Source organism: Zophobas morio, unplaced genomic scaffold (genome assembly GCF_036711695.1).
Source record: "Zophobas morio isolate AGI-343-1 ecotype UQ-CSIRO unplaced genomic scaffold, CSIRO_AGI_Zmor_V1 ptg000038l, whole genome shotgun sequence".
In the NCBI taxonomy this organism is placed as follows: domain Eukaryota; kingdom Metazoa; phylum Arthropoda; class Insecta; order Coleoptera; family Tenebrionidae; genus Zophobas; species Zophobas morio.
Genome location: NW_026972143.1, coordinates 3,524,635 through 3,546,794, shown reverse-complemented (window position 1 = coordinate 3,546,794; position 22,160 = coordinate 3,524,635). Strand labels below are relative to the sequence as shown.

The 22,160-nt window shown below is 31.7% G+C and overlaps 1 protein-coding gene across 3 annotated transcripts in view; it reads left to right on the top strand.

Moving 5' to 3' along the window:
* LOC135140029 (protein strawberry notch-like) overlaps positions 1–22,160 on the top strand; it is a 49,713-nt gene that overhangs the window by 1,036 nt on the left and 26,517 nt on the right. The window contains exons 1-4 of one of the 3 annotated variants that reach the window (XM_064070405.1): positions 4,721–4,805; positions 4,898–5,014; positions 18,914–19,619; positions 19,668–19,886. In XM_064070405.1, the coding sequence (XP_063926475.1) occupies positions 4,755–4,805; positions 4,898–5,014; positions 18,914–19,619; positions 19,668–19,886 (1,093 nt within the window). In that variant the 5' untranslated portion in view covers positions 4,721–4,754. Of the gene's footprint in view, positions 1–4,720; positions 4,806–4,897; positions 5,015–18,913; positions 19,620–19,667; positions 19,887–22,160 lie in introns of those variants that run through there. The other 2 variants (XM_064070404.1, XM_064070406.1) reach the window with 2 other exon arrangements.

Here is a 22,160-nt window from a genome sequence, read left to right as displayed (position 1 = left end):
TTCAAAAGAGGACATCTCAAATGTGTTACCTAATCATCCTATTATCCAATTTTGCAAAGATTTGGAACAGATAATTTACACAAAGATGTGCTATGCTATAATTCGTTGTTTTTATGGTTGCCTAACATGTTTTAAATTATAATAACAACAGTATAGAGATCATATCTATACTGTGATAATAAGAAAACTCCCAAATGCTATGCAACCAATAATACATACAACTACATATAATCTGAAATTGCATTAATTACGTTTAACTACAATAGAAAAAAATGTCATAATATTTTTAACGACGCGTTTTACTTTCGACAAATTGACATTAGATTTACCAGAATATTGCAAGGGTCGTCTGAGAACTTGTTTGATCTACAGACCAGAGCGCACTCAGGCCAATGTCGACTCGAAGCGTTCGGAAACGATTTGATTTATAAGCCATGATCCGTGATTTGATATACATCCTAACCTTAATTTCTGCTGTTTCAACTTTCGAATTCTCAGTTTTTCGAAAGTTTAGTTTGGGGACTTTTCAGTTTACTCCTATGTATTTTTCAATTTTTGGATTTTACAATTTCTCAATTTTTCAATTTCTCGGTTTTCAGTTTTCCTCTTCAATTTCTCGATTTTTTAATTTTTTAATTTCTCAGTTTTTGGACATTTCAGTTTTGGGATTTTTCAGTTTACTTATTATTCAATTTTTCGATCTTACGATTTTGCAGGTTTTTGATTTTTCAATTTTTCGATTTTTTTAAGGTTTCGATATTTCGACTTCACTTTTTTGATTTTTAGATTTCTCAATTTTTCGATTCTTTGGATTCTCAGTTTTGGGTTTTTTCAGTTTTTCGATTCGTCAATTTTTCTTTCATTTTCCAGTTTATCGATATTTCAGTTTTGGGATTTTTCAACATTTCTGTTTTTCGACTTTTCCATTTTTGACTTATGGATTTTTCGATATGTAAACTTTTTACTTTTTAGATTTTTAAATTTTAGATTTCTCAATTTTTTGGTATTTTAATTTTTTAATATTTAAAATTTTAGATTTTTCGATTTCTCGATTTTTCATTTCAGCTCTTCCATATTTCAATTTTTCAAATGTTTCGATTTCTTAATCTTACGATTTCTCGACTTCCAGGTTTTAAATTTTCTGTTTTTCGATTGTCGTTTTTTCAATTTTTCGATTTTTAAACTTTAGATTTTTCAGTTTTTTGATATTTCAGTTTTTCAAGTTTTCGACTTTTTCAAATTAATGTTTTGATTTCTTAATCAATCCATTTTTCGACTTCCCGGTTTTAGATTTTCTGTTTTTCAATTGACGTTTTTTCAAATTTTCGATTTTTCAATTTTTCAAATTTGACATTTATAAACTGTCAATTTTTCAATTAATCGATATTTTGATTTTCCCATTTCTTGACTTTCGAGGGTTTCGATATTCCTGTTCTTCAAATCTTTAATTTTTCCATTTTTCAGGTTTTTGATTTTTTATTTTTTAATTTTTCTGTGGTTTAAAATTTTCGACTTCACATTTTGGATTTTTCTATTATTTTTCGATTTTTTAGGTTCTCAGTTTTTGGATATTTCAGTTTTGGGATTTTTCAGGTTTTCCATTTTTCAGTTTTTCTTTCATTTTTCGGTTTTTCGATATTTTAGTTTTGGGATTTTTCAATATTTTGATTCTTCGACTTTTCGATTTTTGGCTTCTGGAGTTTTCGATGTGTCGATTTTTTTACTTTTTCGATTTTTCAATTTTTCGATTGCTTAATCTTTCGATTTTTCGACGTCCCGGTTTTAGATTTTCTGTTTTCAATTGTCGTTTTAAATTTTTCGATTTTTCAATGTTTTGATTTCTCGATTTAGTTTCCCATTTTTAGTTTTTCATCCATTTTTCAGTTTTTCGATATTTCAGGTTTGGGATTTTTCAATATTCTGATTCTTCGACTTTTCGATTTTTGGCTTCTGGAGTTTTCGATGTGTTGATTTTTTTACCTTTTCGATTTTTCAATTTTTCGATTGCTTAACCTTTAGATTTTTCGACTTCCCGATTTTAGATTTTCTGTTTTTAATTGTCGTTTTAAATTTTTCGATTTTTCAGTGTTTTGATTTCCCGATTTAGTTTCCCATTTTTAGTTTTTCTTTCATTGTTCAGTTTTTCGATATTTCAGTTTTGGGATTTTTCAATATTTTGGGACTTCGACTTTTCGATTTTTGGCTTCTGGAGTTTTCGATGTATCGATTTTTTTACTTTTTCGATTTTTCAATTTTTCGATTGCTTAATCTTTCGATTTTTCGACTTCCCGGTTTTAGATTTTCTGTTTTCAATTGTCGTTTTAAATTTTTCGATTTTTCAATGTTTTGATTTCCCGATTTAGTTTCCCATTTTTAGTTTTTCTTTCATTTTTCAGTTTTTCCATTTTTCAATTTTTGGTATTTTTCAATATTTCGATTCGACTTTTCGATTTTTGACTCCTGGATTTTTGGATGTGTCGATTTTTTTACTTTTTCGATTTTTAAATTTTAGATTTTTTAATTTATAAAATTTTATATTTTTCGACTTTTCATTTCAGTTCTTCGATATTTCAATTTTTCAAGTTTTTAAATTTTTTAAATGTTTCGTTTTCTTAATCTTTTGACTTTTCGACTTCCCGGTTTTAGATTTTCTGTTTTTCAATTGTCGTTTTGTCAAATTTTCGATTTTTTAATTTTCAAATTTGACTTTCGTAAACTCTCAATTTTTCGATTTTTCAATTAATCGATGTTTTGATTTTTCCATTTCTTGACTTTCGATTTTCCTGTTCTTCAATTCTTTAATTTTTTGATTTTTCAGGTTTTTGATTTTTCAGTTTTTCGATTTTTTAAGGTTTCCATTTTTCGACTTCACTTTTTTGATTTTTCAATTTTTCAGTTTTTAGATATTTCAGTTTTAGGATTTTTCAATTCTTCGGCTCTTCTATTTTTGACTTCTGGATTTTTCGATGTGTCCACCTTTTTACTTTTTCGATTTTTCAATTTTTGGATTTTTAAATTTTAGATTTTTCAATCTTGTGATATTTTAATTTTTCAATATTTCTTAATCTTTCGACTTCCTGGTTTTAGATGTTCTGTTTTTCAATTTTTCGATTTGTTAATTTTTCATTCCCGATTTATCGAGATTTGATTGTTCAGGTTTTGGATTTATCAGTTTTTCAATTTTTTATGTTGGCCCATTTCGGTTTCTCAGTTTTTCCAGTTTTCCATTTTTTCGTTTTTTGATTTTTCCGCTTTTCCAATTTTTCAAGTTTTAACTTTTTGTTTGTCGATTTCTCTATTTTTCGATTTTTCGACTTCATCACTTTTCGATATCTCGTTCTTTTGATCTTCCAATCTCTCAATTTTTCAATTTTTCGAATTTTTAAGTTTTTTGATTTCTCGATTTATCGAGATTTGGATTTTTCGATATTTTGATTGTCAATTTCTCAATTTATAAATTGTTCAATTTTTAACTTTTCGATTTTTTGATTTTGACCTATTTCGGTTTCTCAATTATTCGACTTTTTGACTCCACGATTTCTTGATCTTTTGATTTTTCGATATCTCGGTTTCGATTTTCCAGTTTTTCGATCTTTCGATTTTTCAGTTATCCGATTTTTTAAATTTGGGAGTTTCGATTTTTCGTTATTCGGTTTTTAAATTTTACATTTTTTCTATTTTCAGTTCTTCGATATTTCGATTTTTCGAATTTTCGATTATTTTAATTGTCCATTTTTTTCTCACTGTTAATATCATACAGTGTATCGAAAACAACCACAAAAATTGTCACTAAAAACATTAAAAAAAAAATCATACAAAATAGAAGACAGTATTTCCAAAACGTTTTCTCGAAAAAAATCCATTGGGTTATCACGATTTCAACAATGTTCTTAGTTTAAGACATTTTGCTAGTATAAAACACAAATAAAGAATTAATTCTTATTTAAACAAAATATGTAAAATCATCTAAATATTTATGTACCAAAAATATTCACTTGGTCGTTATAAAAACCGACCAAACAACTATTTCCCGCAGAAATTATAGTCTAAACCAACCAAATCGCTTCTGAACGCTTAGAGTCGACATTGGCCTGAGCGCGCTCTGGTCTGTAAATCAAACAAGTTCTCACGCGACGAGTCGTAGTGAATCAAGTTTTTTTATTGGCATCGACTATTTAAATTTGGCGCTTTACTTTGGCGGTTGACGACTCCAATGTCAATAAGGGTGGTTTTGCAATGGATCTGCGAAAATAATCAGCTAGTCCAGCTGTAAGCGAGAGAGTGAGAGCTATTGGTATTGTAATGTGAATAAGCGAGAAAGACTATTTGCAACTGGCTTTGCAACAGTTTTTGACGTTTGCTAACATAACCTCATTTATTTCGTATATTATCTTTTATTTTGGTTGCGCGATGGATGTCTATGAAGGTATCGACATATTATTTGATGCAAATTTATTATTATTAATAAATGTGATTTACCCATTTTTTATCAAGAAAATCACTCTCGGTTCAAGTAAACACCGTCTTTGGCAGAAATGACACGTGAATTTGAAACAAGCAATCGCGTAAGTTCGCTGCGCCTTCGGTTGTCGCCGTTAGATATCAGTAAGAATCGGTGATTATATCTGTCGAACAATAGCTCTTATTATTATCTGGAAGATAATTTTGTCAGAGAGTGAAGTCCCCATTTGACATTTTCCTGTAGATAAAAATTCTCAGGAACTCTATCAGGAGGCGAAAAGACCGGCCCTAAGATGTATAGTGCGTTTCAAGAAAAGATCGTCTTTTTCGAGAATGACAATCACGTGGGTGTTTCAAACTTTGTGTCCAATAACAAATTCGCTGTGATACCGTCCAAAATTGGTGAAATTTTTGTTTTTAATACGTTTTTCGTCAGAGGTACCACAAGATGAGGCCGCCAGTGAGTCGTAGGAAGAAAATCGTGAAACCTCTGGAACATGATACCTTCCATGGCACTCTGACAAAACCAGGAGATGAAGAACTTGATGGTTTGGTAAGTTAGTTTTGCTTGAGTTTCTGTAATTGATAGTGTGTACATGAAAACGTATTCAATTTTTTTCAATTCGACACAGTAATTTCTTTTCGTGCGAAAATTAGTGGGTTTTGCAGTTTAGAGTGTAATGTCAGGTTCCAACATGTTGATCTTGTTTGATAAGTGTTCAGACTTGTTGACGGATGACAATGTCAGATAAAAACAAAGTTCTTTAAAACATATCCAGTATTTTCGAGTTGAGTTTTTACTTTGCCCAATTTTGTAATGACTGGAATGGAATTTATTCGGCAAAATTTTGAGATGACGTCATCAATTTTTTGGGAGGAATAAACAGGTATATTTTGATTAACAATTTACCATGCTTTCGGTTCTGCAGATTTAAAATGAAATTGTTTCGGGTAAAAATTCAACCACGGAGTCATAAACTGCATGTATAGAGAAGTGACGTCATCATATTATCGGTGGGGATTATTAGACAACTTTTGGTTAGCTTTTTACCATTTAGATGATATTCCTAATACCAAATATCAAACAAAATTTGACAACAATCCGCGCAGTACTTTCGGAGATTATCTGTGTATTTACAATCCGGGACGGAAGACAGACGGACAGACAGACCTATTTCTTCGTACTCTGGGGGTTATGAAAGGTCAAGAAAACGTAAAAGTACATTCTTAAAAAAATATATTTTGTGAAACAAAAATTAATAATAATTTACGAAACTGTAAAAATTGCTGTATTTCAATTATCGATTTTGGAAAAACGGTACGAATGAAATGACTTCTGAATTTCGAAATCTACAAGAAAATGTCTTCAACCAATTTTCGAAAATAGTTTAAAAATGGTCAAAACTGTCAAAAGTGCCATAATCAGTCTTATCTTATCAAATACTATCTCATCCACCCGTCATCTCTTTTCTTAAAATGTATGTCATTTCCCAAAATTAGTCTTATCTTAGCAAGTACTAGGCCCGCTCAAGTCCCACTTTTCTCATTCTAACGACTAATTTTATTTGTGTTCGGTATAAGATCATTGATTTCATTCAGATCGAATAAAATCAATCACTGAAAAGGAGACGGGGTGGGTGGGCGAGCTAATTATGTTCTTCTGTTGAGTGGGAGTGGGAACTAATAGTAGAATCTAGGATGTGAAAAAAGTAAAAAAAAAGTGCTAATCGTAACTTTTTTTGTTATACTATTTGTTGTAAAATATATTACTTATTTCATGCACCTGCCCTGCGTTGACCTAACGTGACCTGACCTGTCCAGACTCCTCTATTGTCCCAAATTAGCAAATTTTAATCATCTCTGAAAATATATAAAAACTACAAAGTACATTCTTGAAACAATTGTATTTTCTGAAACAAAAACTAATAATAATTTCCTTTTTTATCTGCGTACAAAATTTTTATGCCGAGCTATTTTGACGAAAGTGTCAAAATCGATGTATTTCAATTAGCGATTTTGGAAAAACGGTGGGAATTTCCGAAGAAACGAAGCCGAAAATGACTTCTGGATATCGAAAACTACAAGAAAATGTGAAAAGTGCCACAATTAGTTTTTTCTTAGCAATAACTAGCACCGCCCACCCACCCTCTATTTTCTTAGAAGGTACATATATCATTTGCCAAAGTTAGTCTTATCTTAGCAACTATTAGCCCCTCCCACCCGCCCTCAATTTTTTTGGAAGGTATGTTATTTTCCAAAATCAGTCGTATTTTAGCAAGAGCTAAAGCTAAGCTTCTCATTCTAACGACTAATTTTATAAACGTAAAAAAACGCTAATCGTAAATGCTATGTGTTGTAAAATTTATTTCTATTCATTCTAACGACTGAATAATTTTATTTCTGTTCAATAGATCATTCATTTCATTCAGATCGGATAAAATCAATTACTGAAAAGGAGACAGGGCGGGTGGGCGGGGCTAATTATGTTCAAATGTCGAGTGGGAGTGGAAACTAATAATAAAATCTAGGATGTGAATAAAGTAAAAGAAAAGCGATCTACAAGAAAATGTGTCCAACTAATTTTCGGAAATTGTTGAAAAATGATCGAAAATGTCAAAAGTGCCAATATCAGCCTTATATTATCAAACACTAGCCCCGCCCACCCACCCTCCAATGAAACAATGGAGAGTCGAGAAATGAGAAAATCAAAAAATCGCTTAATCGAAAAATTGAGAAATCAAAACATTGAAAATTTTGAAATGTCAAGAATTGAAAATTTGAAAAATCCGTAAAACTGAATCATCGGATGATTGAAATATACAAATATTAAAAAAAAACTAAAATATCGAAAAATTTAAAAATCGAATTCAAAAATCCGAGAAATCAAAAATCCAAATTTTAAACAATCGAAAAATCGTAAAGTCGAAAAGTAAAAAAAATTGAAACACCGAGAAATCGAAGAATTGAAAAACTGAAACATCAAGAAATCGAAACATCAGAAAATCGAGGAGTCAACAAATCGAAAAATTGGAAAGTCGAGAAAAAATCGATTAACCGAGAAATGAGAAGTCGCAAAATAAAAAATCCAAAAATCGAAAAACTGAAAAACCGAGAAATCGAAAGAGGCCAAGATTGAAAAACTAAAAAATCAAAATTTGAATGTAAAATTCGAAAAATGGAAAAATTTAAAAATTGAAAAATCTTAAACCGAAAAGGCTAAAATCCGAAAGATCTAGAAGTCAGAACATCAAAAACTGAAAAATTAGAAATTTAAAAATTCGAAAAACTGCCCACCCACCCTCTATTTTCTTAGAAGGTATATCATTTGCCAAAGTCAGTCTTAACTTAGCAACTATTAGCCCCTCCCACCCGCCCTCAATTTTTTTGGAAGGTATGTTATTTCCCAAAATCAGTCTTATTTTAGCAAGAGCTAAAGCTAAGCTTCTCATTCTAACGACTAATTTTATAAACGTAAAAAAAAACGCTAATCGTAAATAGTATGTGTTGTAAAATTTATTTCTATTCATTCTAACGACTAAATAATTTTGTTTCTGTTCAATAGATCATTCATTTCATTCAGATCGGATAAAATCAATTACTGAAAAGGAGACAGGGCGGGTGGGCGGGGCTAATTATGTTATTATGTCGAGTGGGAGTGGAAACTAATAATAAAATCTAGGATGTGAATAAAGTCAAAAAAAGCGATCTACAAGAAAATGTTTTCAACTAATTTTCGGAAATAGTTGAAAAATGATCGAAAATGTCAAAAGTGCCAATATCAGTCTTATATTATCAAACACTAGCCCCGCCCACCCACCCTCCATTGAAACAATGGAAAGTCGAGAAATGAGAATCAAAAAATCGCTTAATCGAAAAATTGAGAAATCAAAACATTGAAAATTTTGAAATGTCAAGAATTGAAAATTTGAAAAATCTGTAAAACTGAATCATCGGATAATTGAAATATGCAAATATAAAAAAAACTAAAATATCGAAAAATCTAAAAATCGAATTCAAAAAACTGAGAAATCGAAAATCCAAATTTTAAAAGTAAAAAAATTGAAACACCTAGAAATCGAAGAATTGAAAAACTGAAACATCAAGAAATCGAAACACCAGAAAATCGAGGAGTCAAAAATCGAAAAATTGAGAAATTTAAAAAGAGACCAAAACCTGTAAAATCGAAATATTGAAGAGTTGAAAAATTGAAACATTGGAAAGTCGAGAAAAACTCGATTTACCGAGAAATGAGAAGTCGCAAAATAAAAAATCCAGAAATCGAAAAACTGAAAAACCGAAAAATCGAAAGAGGCGAAAATTGAAAAATCAAAAATTGAATGTAAAATTTGAAAAATGGAAAAATTTAAAAATTAAAAAATCTTGAACCGAAAAGGCTAAAACCCGAAAGATCTAGAAGTCAAAACATCAAAAACTAAAAAATTAGAAATTAAAAATTCGAAAAACTGCCCACCCAACCTCTATTTTCTTAGAAGGTATATCATTTGCCAAAGTCAGTTTTATCTTAGTAACTATTAGCCCCTCCCACCCACCCTCAATTTTTTGGAAGGTATGTTATTTCCCAAAATCAATCGTATTTTAGCAAGAGCTAAAGCTAAGCTTCTCACTCTAACAACTAATTTTATAAACGTAAAAAAACGCTAATCGTAAATACTATGTGTTGTAAAATTTATTTCTATTCATTCTAACGACTGAATAATTTTATTTCTGTTCAATAGATCATTCATTTCATTCAGATCGGATAAAATCAATTATTGAAAAGGAGACAGGGCGGATGGGCGGGACTAATTATGTTCTTATGTGGAGTGGGAGTGGAAACTAATAATAAAATATAGGATGTGAATAAAGTAAAAATAAGCGATCTACAAGAAAATGTTTTCAACTAATTTTCGGAAATAGTTGAAAAATGATCGAAAATGTCAAAAGTGCCAATATCAGTCTTATATTATCAAACACTAGCCCCGCCCACCCACCCTCCATTGAAACAATGGAAAGTCGAGAAATGAGAAAATCAAAAAATCGCTTAATCGAAAAATTGAGAAATCAAAACATTGAAAATTTTGAAATGTTAAGAATTGAAAATTTGAAAAATCCGTAAAACAGAATCATCTGATAATTGAAATATACAAATATAAAAAAAAAAACTAAAATATGAAAAATTTAAAAATCGAATTCAAAAAACCGAGAAATCGAAAATCCAAATTTTAAATACATAATTGAAAAATCGTAAAGTCGAAAAGTAAAAAAAATTGAAACACCGAGAAATCTAAGAAATGAAAAACTGAAACATCAAGAAATCGAAACATCAGAAAATCGAGGAGTCAACAAATCGAAAAATTGAGAAATTTAAAAAGAGATCTAAATCGAAAAATTGAAAAATCAAAAACCTGTAAAATCGAAAAATTGAAGAGTTGACAAATTGATACATTGGAAAGTCGAGAAAAAATCGATTAACCGAGAAATCGAAAGAGGTCTAAATTGAAAAACCAAAAAAACAAAAATTGAATGTAAAATTTGAACAATGGAAAAATTTAAAAATTGAAAAATCTTAAACCGAAAACGCTAAAACCCGAAAGATCTAGAAGTCAAAACATCAAAAACTGAAAAATTAGAAATTTAAAAATTCGAAAAACTGCCCACCCACCCTCTATTTTCTTAGAAGGTATATCATTTGCCAAAGTCAGTCTTATCTTAGCAACTATTAGCCCCTCCCACCCACCCTCAATTTTTTTCGAAGGTATGTTATTTTCCAAAATCAGTCGTATTTTAGCAAGAGCTAAAGCTAAGCTTCTCATTCTAACGACTAATTTTATAAACGTAAAAAAAACGCTAATCGTAAATACTATGTGTTGTAAAATTTATTTCTATTCATTCTAACGACTGAATAATTTTATTTCTGTTCAATAGATCATTCATTTCATTCAGATCGGATAAAATCAATTATTGAAAAGTAGACAGGGCGGATGGGCGGGACTAATTATGTTCTTATGTGGAGTGGGAGTGGAAACTAATAATAAAATAAAGGATGTGAATAAAGTAAAAAAAAGCGATCTACAAGAAAATGTTTTCAACTAATTTTCGGAAATAGTTGAAAAATGATCGAAAATGTCAAAAGTGCCAATATCAGTCTTATATTATCAAATACTAACCCCGCCCACCCACCCTCCATTGAAACAATGGAGAGTCGAGAAATGAGAAAATCAAAAAATCGCTCAATCGAAAAATTGAGAAATCAAAACATTGAAAATTTTGAAATGTCAAGAATTGAAAATTTGAAAAATCCGTAAAACTGAATCATCGGATAATTGAAATATACAAATATAAAAAAAACTAAAATATCGAGAAATTTAAAAACCGAATTCAAAAAAAAGAAATCGAAAATCCAAATTTTAAACAATCGAAAAATTGTAAAGTCGAAAAGTAAAAAAAAATGAAACACCGAGAAATCGAAGAATTGAAAAACTGAAACATCAAGAAATCGAAACATCAAGAAATCGAAACTTCAGAAAATCGAGGTGTCAACAAATAGAAAAATTGAGAAATTTAAAGAGACCAAAATCGAAAAATCAAAAACCTGTTAAATCGAAAAATTGAAGAGTTGAAAAATTGAAACATTGGAAAGTCGAGAAAAAATCGGTTAACCGAGAAATGAGAAGTCGCAAAATAAAAAATCCAGAAATCGAAAAACTGAAAAACTGAAAAATCGAGAAATCGAAAGAGGCCAAAATTGAAAAACCAAAAAATCAAAAATTGAATGTAAAATTTGAAAAATGGAAAAATTTAAAAACTGAAAAATCTTAAACCGAAAAGGCTAAAATCCGAAAGATCTAGAAGTCAAAACATCAAAAACTGAAAAATTAGAAATTAAAAATTCGAAAAACTGCCCACCCACCCTCTATTTTCTTAGAAGGTATATCATTTGCCAAAGTCAGTCTTATCTTAGCAACCATTAGCCCCTCCCACCCGCCCTCAATTTTTTTGGAAGGTATGTTATTTCCCAAAATCAGTCGTATTTTAGCAAGAGCTAAAGCTAAGCTTCTCATTCTAACGACTAATTTTATAAACGTAAAAAAAAAACGCTAATCGTAAATACTATGTGTTGTAAAATTTATTTCTATTCATTCTAACGACTGAATAATTTTATTTCTGTTCAATTGAGCATTCATTTCATTCAGATCGGATAAAGTCAATCACTGAAAAGGAGACAGGGCGGGTGGGCGGGGCCAATTATGTTCTTATATCGAGTGGGAGTGGAAACTATAATAAAATCTAGGATGTGAATAAAGTAAAAAAATTGGTCTAAAGAGTTTAGACAGTACTTCCCTCGCTGTCGGAAACTTGACGACTGCATGCCTATTGTGTTTTTTCTCATTACATTTTTGTAGTGGGAATTTAAAAAAAAATTGCGATGACGTCATCAACATTTTTGCAAGGACACGTATATCAGTTTTGGATAGATGTAGTGTAATACTAAGAATAAAATTATTATATTCTCAAATTTTCGGGAAAATGAATTGGGTCGTTTTGAATATTGATTTGTAATAATCAATAAAATAACGAAACAATTTACTCACGTATACGTATCCCAGGCAGCTGAAAATCGTGTATGTATAAACATTCTTAATTTAAGATGACAGGCGTAACAGCATACTTGAGAGTCAAACAGAGAAACTGTAAACAAAACGACCATCGGTTTTATTGCTTCGACTTCCGCTTATTATATAAAACATTGGGTTTTATTTTAATTCTTGACGGTGAAATTCACAATTGGTTGATTATAAACATGTCTATTTCACATTCGCGGAACCAAGTGAACGCATAAAACAAATGCAGGTCTGTAATGTTAAAGTCAATGTAAATAAGCATGCTACCCTTATGTTTCAACCGAGTTTTTCCTTTAACAAATTTTTTGTCTACCAAATTGGGTTGGTTGGGGTGTAATACTAATAATAAGTGTTGCCTTTAATTTAATCAATAAAATAAATTGACTTCATTAATTTTTTTGAACCACCTCTTAAGAAAATCTAAAAAATATGAATGGAATGATAAATCACAAGTACAAACTCATCATATTTTTTGCATTTTAGATAGGATTTATTCAGCAAAATTTAAGGGTGACGTCATCAATTTTTTTAGGAGGGATGAACAAATACATTTTGAACAAAAGTTTACCATGCTTATAATAACTTTAGAATATTCCCAAGATTTCAAAGCATTCGGTTTTGTAATTCCTGATTAAATCGATAAAATAAATTCACGCCTTCATTAATTTTTTTGAGTCACCCTGCATATGCAAATCCAAAAATATGAATGAAATGATAAATCACAAGTACATATTTTGTACATTTTAGATACGATTTATTTGGCAAACTTTTAAGCTGACGTCATCAGTTTTTTGTAGAAGATAACCAAATATATTTTGACTAAAAATTTATTATGCTCTTTATAACCTTAAAACATCTGCAAGATTTCAAAGCATTCGGTTTTGTAGTTCCTGATTAAATCAATAAAATAAATTTACGCATTCATTAATTTTTTTGAGTCACCCTGTTTATGCAAATCGAAAAAATTTGAATGGAATGACAAATTACAAGAAGAGACTCACCATATTTTGTACATTTTAGATAGGATTTATTCAGCAAAATTTTGTGGTGACGTCATAAATTTTTTAGGGGGGACGACCAAATACGTTTTGATCAAAAATTTACTATGCTTATGATAATTTTAAAATATCTTCAAGATTTCGAAGCATTCGGTTTTGTAGTTCCTGAGTAAATCAGTAAAATAAATTTACGCTTTCATTTATTTTCTTGAATCACCCCGTATATGCAAATCCAAAATATCTGCACTTACCAGGCAACAATTATTGTAACTTGGTCCAATTTTTAAAATTTGGAGATATATATCCTCAATGACATTCACTCTTCAACAGTTTTTACTTCCCGAGCGTAAGCAAAGGAAGTATTGTAATCGAGTCCGTCGGCCGACTCTCTACTTTTACGTTTTCTCGATCTTTCATGACCCCTAGAAGACGAAGAAATAGGTCTCCCATTTCCGTCTGTCTGTCCGTCTGTCCGTCTGTCCGTCTGTCCGTCTGTCCGTCCGTCTGTCCGTCTGTCCGTCTGTCCGTCTGTTGTCACGGATTTTTATTAGACAGATAATCTCCGAAAGTACTCGACCGATTGTTGTGAAATTTTGTACTTATATTAAGAATATCATGTAGATGGTAAAACGCTAACCAAAATTTGTCGAATCATCCCCACCACTAAAGCGATGACGTCACTTCAAAATTGTACATAGTAAATGGGTTTTCAATTGTATAAAATAACATAGTCCTACACATGTAGTTTACAACTCTGAATCGACTTTTCACCCGAAACGTCCAGATTTTTGGAAAAAAAATCAAAATTATAAAACAACATTTTGAAATTTAATTTTTAATCTGCTAACCAGAATGCTTTGAAATGTTGCAGATGTTTTAAGGCTATAAAGAGCATCATAAATCTTTAGTCAAAAAATATTTGCTTATCCCCTCCAAAAATTTGATGACGTCAGCTCAAAAGTTTGTGGAATAAATCATATCTAAAATGTACAAAATATGATGAGTCTGTACTTGTGAACTATCACTCCATTAATATTTTTTGGATTTGCATATACAGGGTGACTCAAAAAAATTAATGAATGCGTAAATATATTTTATTGATTTAATCAGGAACTACAAAACCGAATGCTCTGAAATCTTGCAGATGTTTTAAGGTCATAAAGAGCATAATAAATGTTTAGTCAAAATATATTTGCTTATCCCCTCCAAAAACTTGATGACGTCAGCTCGAAAGTTTGCCGAATAAATCATATCTAAAATGTACAAAATATGATGAGCCTGTACTTGTCATTTATCACTCCATTCATATTTTTTGGATTTGCATATACAGAGTGACTCAAAAAAATTAATGAATGCGTAAATTTATTTTATTGATTTAATCACGAACTACAAAACCGAATGCTTTGAAATCTTGCAGATGTTTTAAGGTTATAAAGAGCATAATAAATTTTTAGTCAAAATATATTTGGTTATCTTCTACAAAAAACTGATGACGTCAGCTCAAAAGTTTTCCGAATAAATCGTATCTAAAATGTACAAAATATGATGAGTCTGTACTTGTGATTTATCATTCCATTCATATTTTTGGATTTGCATATGCAGGGTGACTCAAAAAAATTAATGAAGGCGTGAATTTATTTTATCGATTTAATCAGGAATTACAAAACCGAATGCTTTGAAATCTTGGGAATATTCTAAAGTTATTATAAGCATGGTAAACTTTTGTTCAAAATGTATTTGTTCATCCCTCCTAAAAAAATTGATGACGTCACCCTTAAATTTTGCTGAATAAATCCTATCTAAAATGCAAAAAATATGATGAGTTTGTACTTGTGATTTATCATTCCATTCATATTTTTTAGATTTTCTTAAGAGGTGGTTCAAAAAAATTAATGAAGTCAATTTATTTTATTGATTAAATTAAAGGCAACACTTATTATTAGTATTACACCCCAACCAACCCAATTTGGTAGACACAAAATTTGTTAAAGGAAAAACTCGGTTGAAACATAAGGGTAGCACGCTTATTTACATCGACTTTAACATTACAGACCTGCATTTGTTTTATGCGTTCACTTGATTCCGCGAATGTGAAATAGACATGTTTATAATCAACCAATTGTGAATTTCACCGTCAAGAATTAAAATAAAACCCAATGTTTTATATAATAAGCGGAAGTCGAAGCAATAAAACCGACGGTCGTTTTGTTTACAGTTTCTGTGTTTGGCTCTCACGTATGCTGTTACGCCTGTCATCTTAAATTAACAATGTTTATACATACACGATTTTCAGTTGCCTCTGATACGTAGGTATACGTGAGTAAATTGTTTCGTTATTTTATTGATTATTACAAATCAATATTCAAACGACCCAATTCATTTTCCCGAAAATTTGAGAATATAATAATTTTATTCTTAGTATTACACTACATCTATCCCAACTGATATACGTGTCCTTGCAAAAATGTTGATGACGTCATCGCAATTTTTTTTTAAATTCCCACTACAAAAATGTAATGAGAAAAAAAAACACAATAGGCATGCAGTCGTCAAGTTTCCGACAGCGAGGGAAGTACTGTCTAAACTCTTTAGACCAATTTTTTTCGAATTGGCTTCGCATTTCGCAATCGCAACTGTTTCGTCTCGCCACCCAAACCCCGCGCCGCTCGTCGTTTCCAACTTCCGCTTTTTGCTATGGCTGGGAGTTTGTTTATATAAACTATGTCTCAACGTGCGATAAAGAAATGACACGGTCAGTGGCGTAACTGAAGCAAATGCGTATGTACTTGTTCTCTGCTTCTCTCGATGTATAAACATTAACAGTCGAAGTTAATCATGTATTGACAATATATATAATGATTAAGAGATATTCTTCCGATCACAAAAAAAAAATTTCAACATTTGCTATTTATGGTGCTTATTCACGAACACACAATAACAAATAAATAAATATTATAACATTATTGTTGCGAAAATCGAAAGTGCTGTTCTTGATTTGATGGGCGAAAAAAGTTGGAAGTGCCGGGATCTGTTACCGGAACTTCTAATTGCACTGCACACTCCACCTCCACTAAACCACAGGCCACAGTTGCTTATGTTAAAACTCATCATATTTTGCACATTTTGAGTTAAACTTTTTTGGCAAAAATTGTAGATGACGTCATGAATTTTTTCGGGGGAATAAACAGATATATTTTCATTAACAATTTACCATGCTCACAATCAATTTTAACCATCTGCAAGATTTCAAAATATTCAGTTTAGCAATTCTTGATTTATTCACTAAAATAAAGTGACTGATTCATTTCTTTTTTTGAGTCACCCTGTATAAGCAAGTTAAAAAATTTGAATGCAATGATTAGTTACAAGTGTAGTCAGATCATATACTTTATTCAGTAAAATTGTGAGAAGACGTAATGAATTTTTTTTGGGGTTGATAAAGAGATACATTTTGATTAAACAGTTACCATGCTTACAATAACTTCAAAACGTCAAGATTTCTAAGTATTCAGTTTTGCAAAATCAATTCACTCCGTCATTAATTTTTTTCAGACACCCTGTATAAGCAAATATTAAAAATTTTAATGCAGTGATAAATCACAAGTATGGACTCATCATACTTTACACATTGAAGATGGCATTTTTTCAGCAAAATTTTGGGGTGACGTCATAAATTTTTTAGGGGGGCGACCAAATACATTTTGATCAAAAATTTACCATGCTTATGATAATTTTAAAATATCTTCAAGATTTCGAAGCATTCGGTTTTGTAGTTCCTGAGTAAATCAGTAAAATAAATTTACGCTTTCATTTATTTTCTTGAATCACCCTGTATATGCAAATCCAAAAAATATGAATGGAGTGATAGATCACAAGTACAGACTGATCATATTTGTGCATTTTAGATATGATTTATTCGGCAAATTTTCGAGCTGACGTCATCAAGTTTTTGGAGGGGATAAGCAAATATATTTTGACTAAACATTTATTATGCTCTTTATGACCTTAAAACATCTGCAAGATTTCAGAGCATTCGGTTTTGTAGTTCCTGATTAAATCAATAAAATATATTTACGCATTCATTAATTTTTTTGAGTCACCCTGTATATGCAAATCCAAAAAATATGAATGGAGTGATAGATCACAAGTACAGACTCATCATATTTTGTACATTTTAGATATGATTTATTCCACAAACTTTTGAGCTGACGTCATCAAGTTTTTGGAGGGGATAAGCAAATATTTTTTTACTAAAGATTTATGATGCTCTTTATAGCCTTAAAACATCTGCAACATTTCAAAGCATTCTGGTTAGCAGATTAAAAATTAAATTTCAAAATGTTGTTTTATAATTTTGATTTTTTTTCCAAAAATCTGGACGTTTCGGGTGAAAAGTCGATTCAGAGTTGTAAACTACATGTGTAGGACTATGTTATTTTATACAATTGAAAACCCATTTACTATGTACAATTTTGAAGTGACGTCATCGCTTTAGTGGTGGGGATGATTAGACAAATTTTGGTTAGCGTTTTACCATCTACATGATATTCTTAATATAAGTACAAAATTTCACAACAATCGGTCGAGTACTTTCGGAGATTATCTGTCTAATAAAAATCCGGGACAACAGACGGACAGACGGACAGACGGACAGACGGACGGACAGACGGACAGACAGACGGAAATGGGAGACCTATTTCTTCGTCTTCTAGGGGTCATGAAAGATCGAGAAAACGTAAAAGTAGAGAGTCGGCCGACGGACTCGATTACAATACTTCCTTTGCTTACGCTCGGGAAGTAAAAAAGCGATCTACAAGAAAATGTTTTCAACTAGTTTTCGGAAATAGTTGAAAAATGATCTAAAATGTCAAAAATGCCAATATCAGTCTTATATTATCAAATACTAGCCCTGCCCACACACCCTCCAATGAAACGATGGAGAGTCGAGGAATGAGAACATCAAAAAATCGCTTAATCGGAAAATTGAGAAATCAAAACATTGAAAATTTTGGAATGTCAAGAATTGAAAATTTGAAAAATCCGTAAAACTGAATCATCGGATAATTGAAATATACAAATATTAAAAAAAACTAAAATATCGAAAAATTTAAAAATCGAATTCAAAAAACCGAGAAATCAAAAATCCAAATTTTAAACAATCGAAAAATCGTAAAGTCGAAAAGTAAAAAAAATTGAAACGCCGAGAAATCGAAAAATTGAAAAACTGAAACATCAAGAAATCGAAACATCAGAAAATCGAGGAGTCAACAAATCGAAAAATTGAGACATTTAAAAAGAGACCAAAATCGAAAAATCAAAAAATTGAAAAATCGAAAATTTCCAAAATCAGTCGTATTTTAGCAAGAGCTAAAGCTAAGCTGCTCATTCTAACGACTAATTTTATAAACGTAAAAAAACGCTAATCGTAAATAATATGTGTTGTAAAATTCATTTCATTCAGTTCGGATAAAATCAATTACTGAAAAGTAGACAGGGCGGGTGGGCGGGGATAATTATGTTCTTCTGTCGAGTGGAAGTGGAAATTTTCGGAAATAGTTGAAAAATGGTCGAAAATGTCAAAAGTGCCAATATCAGTCTTATATTATAAAATACTAGCCCCGCCCACCCACCCTCTATTTTCTTTTCGGTCGACGGACTCAATTACAATACTTCCTTCGCTTACGCTTGGAAAGTTAAAATATATCTTAACTTCCCTTAACTTCTTAACGTTGACTGTATATGTTTATAATAAAAAAAAATCGACTATTAAGTACGATCGAGTTTAAAAGAAAGGAATCCAATGACACAATTTTCCGCGACTCCTTCCCCCAGGTCGACGACGAAGAGCTCGGCGTCGCCGAAACCTACGCCGACTACATGCCCTCCAAGCTCAAACTCGGCAAAAAACACCCCGACCCCGTCGTCGAAACCACGTCTCTCTCCTCCGTGGCCCCGGCGGACATCTCCTACGAGCTCTCTCTCCCCGCCGCCACCATCGACTCCGGCGCCCTTTCGGCCCTGCAACTCGAGAGCGTCACCTACGCCTGCCAGGCCCACGAGAACATCCTTCCGGACGGCACCAGAGCCGGCTTTCTCGTCGGCGACGGCGCTGGCGTCGGCAAAGGACGCACCATCGCCGGAGTGATCTTCGAGAACTATCTCAAAGGGCGCGTCAAGGCCATCTGGGTGTCGGTTTCGACCGACCTGAAATACGACGCCGAGCGCGACTTGAGCGACATCGGGGCGGACTCGATCGAGGTCCACCAGCTGAACAAGTTCAAGTACGGCACCATCTCGACCTCGGCTCGGCCTGTCAGAGAAGGGGTTATGTTCAGCACGTACTCGGCTCTGATCGGGAAAAGCAACGTGAATGGGGTGTGCAAGACGAGGTTGGATCAACTGTTGGAGTGGTGCGGGAAGGATTTCGACGGGGTTGTGGTGTTCGATGAGTGTCACAGGGCTAAGAATTTGTGTCCCGAAGGGGCGCTCAACCTCGACAAGAAGGAGACTAAGGAGAAGAAGAAGCCCACGAAGACGGGTATGTTTGAGGGGTGGTTTGACTTGTGGTGATTGGGATTGGTTGCAGGGTTGGCGGTTCTGGGGCTGCAGATGAGCTTGCCCAAGGCGAGGGTGGTGTATGCGTCGGCCACGGGGGCGTCGGAGCCCCGGAATATGGCGTACATGGCGCGCTTGGGGCTGTGGGGGAAAGGCACTTCGTTTGCGACGTTCGACAATTTTATTGCGGCGGTGGAGAAGAGGGGGGTGGGGGCGATGGAGATCGTGGCCATGGACATGAAACTACGGGGTAAGTTGGTGTTTTTGGTTATCAAGAATAGTTTGACAATTAAGGGGGAACGCTAGACGAGAGACAAGTTTGAATTGGGCGCCATTTGTTGCCTTAAACGCAACCAGCAATTCTTCTTTTAATCTACCTGACGCGCTGGGATAGACGACTACCGGACGTGAGTCATAAAAGTATCGTAAGCCGATAATGCAGAATAATGATAATTTATGACAGGCGGCCCACAACATACCTTCAGCACAGAATAATCATTTCTCGTATTCTTTTGACATATTAATTTTAATATTCGAGATAATTATTATATTATTCAAACACAATTTAGACACTGTAGAGCAAACAAGGCTTATCAAGCCCGTCTATTAGTTTCTTCGCCTAAATGTATTTTTAATACCGTTTTCAAATTACACCAAAATTGAAAAATCGAAAACTTAATAATTGAAAAATTGAAAAATTTATAAATCGAGAAATTGAACAATCTAAAAATTAATCAATTTAAAAATCGAAACATCAAGGAAAACAAAAAATTAACGGAACATCTAGAACTTTAAAATTGAAAAATTAAAATACCTATCGAAAAATTGAAAAACCGAGAAATCGAAACATCAAAAAATGGAAAAATTGAAGAACCGAAACATTGCAAAATCTCAGAACTGAAATACTGAAAAACTGAAAAATGGAAGGAAAATTGAAAAATCGAAAACGTGAAAAAATTCAAAACTGAAATCTTGAAAAACTCAAAAATGGAAAGAAAATTGAAGAATCGAAAAAGTGAAAAAATCCAAAACTGAAACATTAAAAAATCCAGAAATCGTTAAATTGAAAAATCACAATTGAAGAAAGAATTGAAAAATCAAGAAATAGAGAAATGGGAAAATCAAAAAATCAGTTAATCGGAAAAGTGAAAAATCGAAAAATTTAGAAACGTCAAAAATTAAAAACTGAAAAATAAAAAAAATTTTAAATCGTAAAACTGAAATATCGTGAAGTTAATAAATTGAAAAACTGAAAATTTTTGAAAAAAAAATCGTATCAAAAACTAAAAATTCAAAAAATCGAGAAATTGAACAATCAAGAAATCAAAACATTGAAATCCCAGTAAATTGATAAATAGGAAAATTTAAAAAACAAAAATTTTAAAAATCCAAGAATTGAACAACAAAAAAAATCTAAGCCTGAAAACTCAGAAAATTGAATGATCGAGAACAAAAAATCTAAAATTTAAAAATTCGACAAATTGAAAAATCATGGAACTGAAAAATCGAAAAGTTGAGATAGTGAGAAATCTAAAAGCCTAAAACTTTAAAAACTGAAAAATTAAAATATCGAAAAATTTAAAAACCGAGAAAACACAATATCAAAAATTTGAAAAATTGAAGAAACGAAATATTACAAAATTCCAAGGCTGAAATATTGAAAAACCTAAAAATGGAAGGAAAATTAAACAATCAAAACAGTGAAAAAATCCCAAACTGAAACATTGAAAAATTGAGAAATGGAAAAATGGGAAAATCAAAAAAATTAGTCTAAAAAGTTTAGACAGTACTTTCCTCGCCATCGGAAACGTGACGACTGCATGCCTATTATGATTTTTTTTTTCACATTAGATTTCAAAGCATTCGGTTTTGTAGTTCCTGATTAAATCAATAAAATTAATTTGCGCATTCATTAAATTTTTTTAGTCACCCTGTATATTCGAATCCAAAAAATATGAAAGGAATGATAAATTACAAGAAGAGACTCATCATATTTTGTAAATTTTAAATAGGATTATACGGCAAACTTTTGAGCTGACGTCATCAGTTTATCAATGGGATAAGCAAATATATTTGGACTAAAAATTTATTATGCTCTTTATAACCTTAAAACATTTGCAAGATTTCAAAGCATTGGGTTCTGTTGTTTCTGATTAAATCAATAAAATAAATTTACGCATTCATTAATTTTTGGGGTTATCCTGTATATGCAAATTCAAAAAACATGAATGGAATGATAAATCACAAGAAGAGACTCATCATATTTTATACAATTTAGATAGGATTTATTCAGCAAAATTTTGAGGTGACGTCATCAATTTTTTAGAGAGGATAAGTAAATATATTGTGATTAAAACGATCCTGGTTTAATAACAATAAAATATTGTTCGTCTATAAAACAAGCTCGTCTTAGACAAGGTATTCGTAAAAAAATATGTCAAAAAAATTTACGTATGCTGGTTCCGACTGCGATTATAGTTTAAATATTTTTTAGAAAATCCTGTCATGGATGTAGAAACATTTG